Source organism: Pinus tabuliformis, chromosome 6 (assembly GCF_031772625.1).
Source record: "Pinus tabuliformis cultivar Carrire ecotype Pingquan chromosome 6, CPIR1, whole genome shotgun sequence".
NCBI classification, from domain to species: domain Eukaryota; kingdom Viridiplantae; phylum Streptophyta; class Pinopsida; order Pinales; family Pinaceae; genus Pinus; species Pinus tabuliformis.
Genome location: NC_142292.1, coordinates 1,728,581,373 through 1,728,590,917, shown reverse-complemented (window position 1 = coordinate 1,728,590,917; position 9,545 = coordinate 1,728,581,373). Strand labels below are relative to the sequence as shown.

General features: G+C 41.8%; 1 protein-coding gene across 1 annotated transcript; it reads right to left on the bottom strand.

The window, feature by feature from the left end:
* Positions 1-3,309: 3,309 nt before the first annotated feature.
* LOC149265722 (uncharacterized) lies at positions 3,310-8,348 on the bottom strand. The gene is made up of 3 exons (XM_089405819.1): positions 8,142-8,348; positions 7,359-7,531; positions 3,310-7,216 (listed from the first exon to the last, which is right to left on the bottom strand). Exons 1-3 carry the CDS (start codon positions 8,346-8,348, stop codon positions 3,310-3,312), a joined length of 4,287 nt encoding a protein of 1,428 aa, XP_089261945.1.
* Positions 8,349-9,545: the final 1,197 nt, after the last annotated feature.

The window sequence follows — 9,545 nt, the reverse complement described above, 5'->3', positions numbered from 1 at the left end:
CTTTCTTTCTCCCCAATCTTTGATCATTCAACTTTATGGATTGTTTTATATATCTGTAAATCCAATCCTTGATTGTAGTTTCTCTATTTCTTCCAAGTATCCTCATGTTAACTAGTCCAAGCGACCCAATCACAGTCCCTTATGGATGAGTGCCTTTAAGTTTTACAATTAAGTATCGAGATTTTTTTAGTGTTTAGGCACTTATTTTATTCAAAAACTTAAAAAATTGTAAAATTATTCTTTGATTCTCACAGAGAACTATTTTTGGGATGCCAGGTTATTTTTTGGTTTCAAGAATTTTATATGAGCAATGAAATCCCATGACTCTTTTCCTATGACTCTTTATAATATTTAAATGCGAGAAATCATTTTAGAGTTCTCTTAATATCTAGACCATATTCTCTATATTTTGTCTATTGATTTGTTTCAAATGTGTTTTCCTCATGATGTGTTAATGCGTATCTATAGTGGAATGAATCTTGAGAGTTTATTTATGTTTGATATCATTATTTTATTTACCTTTTCAAACACTTGGTTCACTCATATGTGAATGTGTTGAATACTTATATTTCCATATTTGAGTTATTTGAACATTTGAGTGATACAAAAGAGGAGTACCACCTCTATAAAATTGTAGAGGTAATTTGAAAACAGGCCCTAAGATGTTGATTATTTTCCTTAACATGAAAATACATCAAGAATGCTACAACTCCAATTGAGACATTGCATGACAACAACTCTACAATTGAGAAAGGATGAAATGATGCTAACATGGTTAGGATGGTCTGCAAATGGGTTGGAACAAAGCGGTGATGACTAGGAAACCCTGGTCATACACACCCGAAAAATCCATCATGATTATTTAAGATCATTCATTTTCCTATCAACAACTGGTTAATGAGGAAATTTCCACTTGGGAGGAATTTGTCATTTCACCATATGGATTAATTCTTATATGTTCAATCCAAAGATAATTACAGACATGAGGTCAATAGTGGTACTCATGTAGATATGTCCCAGCAATGGCTACAAATTTCATGTGGAATGAAATTCGATTTTTCATCAACATTGCCTATAGTACTAATTCACATAATTAGCATTATCTTCATACATATGTTCAACAACTCATCATCAACATATCCAAAAACATATTGAATCTGCAAGATCGGTATCAAACCCCTTGTTTTGTGTAACCAGTGTTATATGATATCATTCAAATAGGATCTAAATTTTGAATCATTGATGTTTTATGTTATGAGATATATTTAATACTAATTGAGAAACAAGAAACTTAAGTTTTGTTGTTTATGAAAAAAAAAGTAATTTGTAAACAAGTTTTAAAAGTGGTTGGCGATGATTAATTAAAATATTTTTCCTTTGAATAAGAAATGTAAACAACTTATGCCCAAGTTATAGCTCAGTTGGTTGATTTCTCGTTGCTAAGTACCTCACCAATCGAGAGGTCACGAGGTCAAATCTCCTTGACGCCCTTGGGGTTAGGCCTTGATAGTTTGGCTAGTGGGCAAATCCCCTCGATTTCATCTGCCTAGATTTTCTCATGGATGTAGAGACCACCCAGTGTCCGTGAACCACATTATAAAACAAAAAAACAAAAAAAAAACAAATAAACAAACAAACAAAACAAAACAAATAATAATAATAATAATAATAAATATGTAAACAACTTCGTATTTGTAACCAATTTCATGTGCATATTCCACATTTAGAACAACCCCATCGTTTGGTATGTGTGCATTAATTTTTGTTTGATAATTGTTGTAGAATATGCTAGCTATTGTACAATTTGATTTTTTAGGGTTTTGATTAAAAGCAATTAAAATAAAAGCTATATTAACCAAATATTGATTAAGTTAGTTATTCAAAAAATAGTCATCAATAATTCAATCTGAACGTTGAAGTAAATTGGTTGGATTTTGTTCCCCTGGTTATAATTGACTAAGAAGAACATATTAGAAAATAAATTACTGCTTGTTATGATTGATGTTTTGATTCTTTCAATAAATAGTTTGATTAACATAAGAGAATATATGTTAAAACAAATTTGGCACAAAGTACTTGTTGCAACAAAAATACTTCATATTGTAACCTATCTTCCTACACACATAGTACTTTTTTTTTTTTACAAGATCGTCTACTCATATATTATAAAACTGCGCTATGCAAAAGCTATTACATCAGATTTAAGGAGAGAAAGTAGAGGAGAAGTCCAAAACCGGGACGCAGCCCTTGACTTCTGCAAGTTTAACTTGAGGAGAAAATGTTGAAATAGATATCTACTGTACTGTCTGACGAACAAGCCATCTATAAGACTTACTTTGCTATTCATAAGATTAACACCAGAATTGGTTTACTGTGTCTTCCATCTGATCCTCCTTCTGCTGATCCTTTTGGCTTGCCTTTGTAGAGGCCTCCGCCTGCATGCTCTCCGTGAGGTTCTTGATATGGCTGATGGCCTCCTCCAAGTGCTGACACTTCTCCTTAAGATCCTCGATTTCCTTCTTTTGTTTTTCAAGCTTTTTTCGTTTGGAACGACTGTCGGCTTGAAAATCTTCTTTGAGAGCATTATGGTGCTTTACAAACCGAGCAATTAGGAAACAGTGTTCCTTGCAGAGGGTACAGGTGTCATTTCCTAGCACCCTATCCAGAGGATTCCCTTGAGGCTCTGCTCCCTCCTGCGCCGCTGGCTGCTGTCTGTTCTCTGCCATGACTGAGAAGAAGCTGGTTAGCAAACAAAGAGTTGAGTGAAAACTTGAGTTATACCTGAGGACTGCTTGGATGGCCTGCTGGTCGAGGTAGCTCTGCTTTTTGTCTTGCTTGTTGCTGTAGAGGAGATCAGAGGAAAGGAACCGCAGTGGTATGAGGATGCTCTGCTTGCTTTCTCTGTGGTGAACTGCGTTACAACACTCAGGACGCCCGACTCTTCCACTCTGAGACTGAAAATGCAATGTGTTTCTGATGGAGTCGGGGAAGGGAGAGGGGATATAAAGGGAAGGGGGGGACGAGTCATGATGAGAGGGCGGGATATTTTCTTCAGCGAGAACTGGGATCGGATCCTGCTGCAGATTCGAAGTGCACTCTCCGGTTGGACGGAAGTGATGTTTACCTGAAAGGTCAGTGGGGAGATCACGAGAGGATTGAGGGTGCATTGCTTTGGGATCGAAGGGAGGGAAGAATGACGGCGGTGAGGAGTGGAAGGGAGAATCAAAGGGTAAGAGACCGTTGAGATGGTTGTTGATATGACGGAATTCTGAGGGGCTGTTCTGATGAGTTTTCTGACCATTTGATTCCTTATGGTATCGCCTTTTCATAAATTTTTTCATTCTCACGGACCTGACCATGCTGCCTGTTGACTGCCTTACTTGCTAAGGAGTCCGCCTCTGTGTTATTTTCTCTTAGCACGTGCCTAAAGGTTACTTCACCCATACTTCTGATGTAATCATTAATCCTTATCCTTATGTTGTTGAGGCTTGCTTTACTGAATTCTTTGCCTGTGCTCATAGCTGAGATGATGATAGACGAGTCCCCAATAATGATGGCGTTCCTTAATCCCAATCTGGAAAGAATTGCGGAGCCTAGAAGTAAGCTGTATGCTTCTGCTGCATTATTCGATGCCTTTCCAAGTCCCCATTCGTAGCTGCAAATGAGATTCCCCTTATGATATTTAATTATGCCTCCTGCTCCCGCTTCTCCGGGATTTTTCTTTGAAGCGCCATCGAAGAAGAGCAGGGGGCGATTTTGATTGGAGATCCATTGACTTATCTCTGCTTTTGTTCCCCTGAGTTTCCAGTTGGAATGCTTCTGAGGTGCTTTGCTCTGGGGGGGAGGACTCTGGGAGTGGGTGATGTTGAAGTTACTGTACCAATCCCTTTCTTCTTGAGCCCAGCTCGACTGATCTGGGGAGGCAATGAAGTTTGCGCTGACAGCTTTAGAAATGTTAGCAATTGTTTTTGCTATGACATTGTCTAGTTTAGGCATTTTGTTGTTGAAAACGTGGTTATTCCTTGCTAGCCAGAGGTTCCAGCAAAGGGATGCAGGGATGCACTTCCACACCCTGATTAAATTATTTTTTCCTTTTCTAGGGTATGGGAAATCTTTCTTCCAGTTCTTCTGAAGATTGTGCATCTGTTCGTGGGTTCCTCGGGTCTCCAAAGGGCTTGTTAACTGCTTCCAACATCTTTTGGCGAAGGGGCAAAGAAGGAAGGAGTGCTGAATAGACTCCTCCTCTGCTCGACAAAAACAGCAGATCGATGGGCCTTGTATTCCTCTCTTTCTCAGATTCTCAGCTGTGAGAATTTTCCCTTTTAAAAGGGTCCAATTGAAGTGTTTTACCTTTGGAAGGCATTCTGTCTTCCAGGCAGCTGAGTGAAGGTTCCAATTTGCTACAGGAGTTGTATTTTGTAATGATTTATATCCTTCTTTTACTGAGAAGAACCCTCCACTAGTGTCCCAGATGTATCTATCCTCGATCTCCTTGTAGGTTGGTGCTGATCCAGATAGTGAACGCTTCAGTGTGAGCCATAGCTCTTTGAGGTCCGGAGGGAGATGCAGATCTTTCCAAGCCAGCCATCGATTTTGGTTCCACTGAGAGATATCGTACAGGGTGGTTATCTTTCGTTCCTCCATCCAATCTTGCAGGGACCTGAGCTCTTGAAGAAGGTTTCTTGGGCTGGAGTTCATTATTCTGTCGGACCATACCTTGGTGTTCTTTCCGTTGCCTGGGAGCTTGGAGACATTTTCTCTGAAGTGGGCCAAAACTTTCTTGATGAGGCGCCACATTGGGGTGCAAGGCCTGTCTGCTATAGGTTCATTGAGGATGTTGGATTTTGGACCTCTGAGGTATTTTCTTTTTATTGTCTCCACCCACCACGAGCCACTTTCTATGAGAATCCTCCAGATCAGCTTGAGCCCCAGCGCCTGGTTGGAAAGGCTTGGAATTTTTATGGCAAGGCCTCCATTTTCATATGGGAGAGTGACTTGGTCCCAGTTGACGAGGCTGAATTTCTTTGTGTCCTGTTTACCTCCCTGCCAGAGGAAACTTCTCATCATGATTTCCATGTGTTTGTGGATGCTAGCAAGAGCCATAATAACCGCATATTGATAAATAGGGAGGCCTGAGAGGACAGCCTTTATAAGGATGGTTCTGCCAGCTAGGTTTAGCCAGGAGGCGCCCCAGCTCTGAAGTAGTCCTCTCATCTTTTCAATGTGGTTTGTCCAGACCTCTGCTTTAATGTGTTCCTTTGCCAGAGGCAGACCCAAGTAAGAGAATGAGTTCCAATTTTTTTGAAGTGGAATGTCGAGAATTTGGGCTATTCTTTGTTGAGTCTGATATGGCACATTCCAAGTATACAGTTTACATTTCCTGTTATTCAGTTTACCTCCGGAAGCTTGGAGGAATGCTTCCAGAACTCTTTTGAACCTCCTTGCCATCAAACTGGATGCTCCCCCAATTAATAAGGTGTCATCCGCGAATAACGAGTGATTTATCTCTTTTATTCCTCTTTCAATGCGTATGCCTGTGATTTCTTTTTTGTTGCGAAGATTTTCTAGATGAACATTGAGAGTCTCCGCCATGATAATGTAAAGGAAAGGGGAGAGGGGGCAGCCTTGCCTTAGCCCCCTAGAGCTTCTGAAGGATTTGCTGGGACGGCCATTGATCAGTGGGGTAGTCCATGGGTTGGAGATACACCCGCTGATGATGTTGATAAAGTTGGAGGCGAAACCGAATTTTTTTAGGACTGCACATAAGAAGGAGTGTTCCACTCGGTCAAATGCGTTGGCCATGTCTAGTTTGATGATCATTCCATGATCTCCTCTGTTTTTACTGCTATGGATGGCTTCCTGTATTAAGATAACATTATCTGTGATCTGCCTCTTTGGGACAAAACCTCCCTGATTCTCTGAAATTAGAAGAGGGAGGAATTTCTTTAACCTGTTGGCAATTATTTTGGTTATGATCTTATATGAAACATTGCAGAGCGAGATGGGCCGGAACCTATCAAAAGATTTGGGGTTTGTTTCCTTGGGAATCAAAGCTATGTGTGAGGACTTTGTGTTGTCCCCCAACTTGTGGTTTCTAAATGCATTTTTAACCATTCTCACAAAGTCCTTCTTTATGGTTTCCCAATGCTGCCTGTAGAATGCAACTGTGAATCCGTCCGGCCCCGGGGCCTTGTCTTGCTGCATGCTGAAGGTGGCTTCTTTGATTTCTTCTACTGTGGGTTCTTGCTCCAAGTTGTGATTGTGGTCCTCTGTTATTCTGGTATCTATTACACTTAGAAATGCATCGCTGTCATATTGTTGGGGATCTGCCGAGAGCAGTGCCTTGAAATGGTTAAATGCTGCGTTTTTTATGTCTTCTTGATCCTTCAATTCTCTCCCTTCCACTTCGATTTTGTCTATCTGATTGTTAGCTCTTCTGATCTTGACATTATTGTGGAAGAAAGAAGTGTTTTTGTCCCCAGCTTTCAACCATAAGCAGCGGGATTTCATTCTTTGCTCCTCTTCCTCCATTCGGTTTTGCCGATATAGTTCTTTGTACATATTTTTTTCCTTCTCTAAGTCCTCTGCTGTATATTGCATCTGTTCTTTTTCTTTGTGCCAGCGTTCCATCTCTACTATCAGCTCTGTTTTCTTTTTCCTTTCCAATGTTGCCTTATCCCTCGCCCATTGCTTTATAACTGTCCTGAGATTTTTTAGCTTTGATTCCCATACAAAGTGTGGAGAGCCTAATACTTCGTTAGCCCACTGTTTTCGTACAAGAGTTCGAAAATCCTCATGGGAGTCCCAGGCTTTGTTGTATTTGAAAGGAAGGGGACCTAAGTTTATTCCTTTGTCCAAGGTGAGGACCACGGCCTTATGATCCGAAGCTGTGCCGTGAATTATATGACTCCTGATTGCTTGGAAATTACCTGCTACACCTTCCTGGATGAGGAACCTGTCCAGCCTCTCTTTTATATTGTGTGATCCTGTTCTCTTATTGGTCCATGTGTATTTGCCATTCGACAATGGAGTGTCGATCAGATTGAAGAGCTGAATGATGGCTTCTAACTTGTCTCTCGATGGATCTGCATGGTAGTTTCCACCGTATTTTTCTTCCACCTGCCTAATTAGATTCAAATCTCCCCCAAGAATTATCCATCTGCTGTTGATAGTGGTGAGATCCGCTTCTATGGAGTTCCAACAACTGGCTTTGTCTCTGTAATGGTTAGGTGCATATATATTATAAATGTAATAAACTTCTTGGGTGCTCTTGTTCTTTAGATCTGTTCTGATCCACCAGTTACTTAGCTGTGAGTTGATGATTTCCCACTTATTTTTGCTCCATAATGTTCCTATACCTCCTGAAGCCCCCTCTGAGCCTTTTGATATGCCTGTGTAGTTTTTGAATCTTTGAGTTTGGAGCAGAAAGTCCTGCTCGGTGGTTTTGGTCTCCTGGATTAGGAGTATATCTGGCTGTTCCTGATTTATAAGGTCCTTGATTGCTTTCAGCTTTAAGGAAGAGCCGATCCCCCTACAGTTCCAAGAGACCAAGTTCATTATTTACCAGTTGTGGGGTGGAATCCTGATTTCTCCTTGGCTTTTTCGCCACTTCCTTTTAGCTTGCCTAGGAATGAGTCCATGGGTTGTTGAGTACCAGTTGCCATCTCCTTTGCTGCTGTTTCATCCCTTAGCTCTTTATTCGATTTTCGACCGACTTTTCTCGGGGGGTCGGATGGCTGGTTGGCTTCTTTAGCTTTGTTTCTAGTGAGGATTCTTTCAATGGTAGGAGGAGGGTTGGAGCACGGAGAGGCTGGGCGAGGATATTGAGGAGGGGAGGCCGGAACTTCAGCGGTCAGGGATTCGAAGGGGTTGGGGGAGGAGGGGAAAGCTGAGGGGGGAGGGGGAGGAGGGGGAGGATGACTAGTTGCTGGAGGGGCTGAGGAGCTATTGCCCGGGTTAGAGGAGGACTTTTTCCTTTTAACTTGTTCCCATGGAACTTCAACATTTTCCTCATTATGTTCCACTTCATTTACTTTTAACTTGCTACATCTATTGGTAAAGTGACCGTACTCATGACATACCTTGCATTTGAAGGGCAGCTGTTCGTAGTCCAGCTGCTGAATGTGCATCCATTGATCCACCTTTAGCTTAATGGCTTCTGGCAGTCCTTTCCCGAGTTCAACTTCAACGCAGATCCTTGCGCATGCGTGCATATTCTCCCTTGGTTCCGATCTGTCTATATATTTTCCTACTGCATTGCCGATCGCTTTGACCGATTCATCCCCCCAGCAGTGCAGGGGCAAATGGGGGAGGCACACCCAAATAGGGACCGCGTTGGGAATGTCCATTTCCGGGTCGAAGTCCGGGGTCCATCTGTTCAGATAAAGACCTCTTGTATCCATGAAGTAAGGTCCATTGCGGAAGATGAGGTGCTTGTCTTCTTTAGTCTCGAACAGGAAGGTGTAGTATCCTCGCCCGCAGAATCTGATGGCGATCTTCCCTTGGATCATTGTGCTCCAGTTGCGTTCTACCCATTTTTGGACCATTCTTGGAGATGGCCATAGGCCCGTGAACTGTCCAACAAGACCTTTTTCTGATAATGCTATTGCCGATTTCCTTGGGAGGGAAGGAGGTAGGTTTACCTCAGGGATCTCATCAAGCTTTTTTATGAACTTTGTTAATGAGGGTCTAGGTCTGGCTTCTGAAGGCTCTGACAGGAGAGAGGCAAAGATTTGTTCTGGACTCTCTGAAGCTGGAGGAGGGGAAGCGGATCCTGCCATTGCAGGCCCGCTGAAAACGACAGAGAGGGCAAACCGTCAAGCCGCAAGAGCCCCATGAGAGGGGTCCGCGCTAAACGACGAGAACGCAGCGGGGGCCCGACCAGGCAGGGCCTGGGGGCGAGGGCAGAGGCGCAGGGCGATCGATCAGAGCACCATCGCAGTGTCGCAGTCTCCGAGGGTAGCCATCATCCTTCACTAATTAGTAATGCAAAAAAACATAGTCCTACACACATAGTACTTGTTGCAACAATAAGCCTTGAAATTTTAACAAGTTTTCCTACACCTATAAATCAGTAAACTACAAAGACCCTTGTGTTATGAATGATATCCCTTTATTCTTGAAATTGAATTAGTTTATTAATGATAGGATTTTAATTAGTTAGAGGACTAGTTTCTACACAAAGAGTGTTTACACTTCACAAGCATATATCTCCAGTCAAAAATTAAGTGAGAAGGAAATTAAAACAATTAAATTAGATGACATGCATATTTGGATATCCAGGTATCCAAGCATCCAATACCTTTGTCAATGTTGAAACCTAAAAGGGACGAGATGTGTTGGATATCTAGATATCGAGATATTCAAAGGCATCTAGGAGTTTGGTCAGTGTGGAGGTTTGAGATCCAAAATTTCATTAAAAGGGTAGGATGAAGTAAAAAATAATGGAAAAATATAGATGATAGCTAGACAAGTATGAGGAAGAACCATAGGTCATGCTATGAGCCAAGGGGAGATGATGTGACCATTGTCATGTAATTATATGG

What these genes read in the sequence shown, in the direction of transcription:
- LOC149265722 (XM_089405819.1), bottom strand. Translation starts at nt 8,348, where the DNA reads ATGGACATTCCCAACGCGGTCCCTATTTGGGTGTGCCTCCCCCATTTG. An exon ending in CAGAAGCCATTAAGCTAAAG is followed by an intron (nt 7,532 to 8,141) that starts GTGGATCAATGG and finishes TTGGAACTGTAG; the next exon opens with GGGGATCGGCTCTTCCTTAA. An exon ending in CTCAGAGGGGGCTTCAGGAG is followed by an intron (nt 7,217 to 7,358) that starts GTATAGGAACAT and finishes TAACCATTACAG; the next exon opens with AGACAAAGCCAGTTGTTGGA.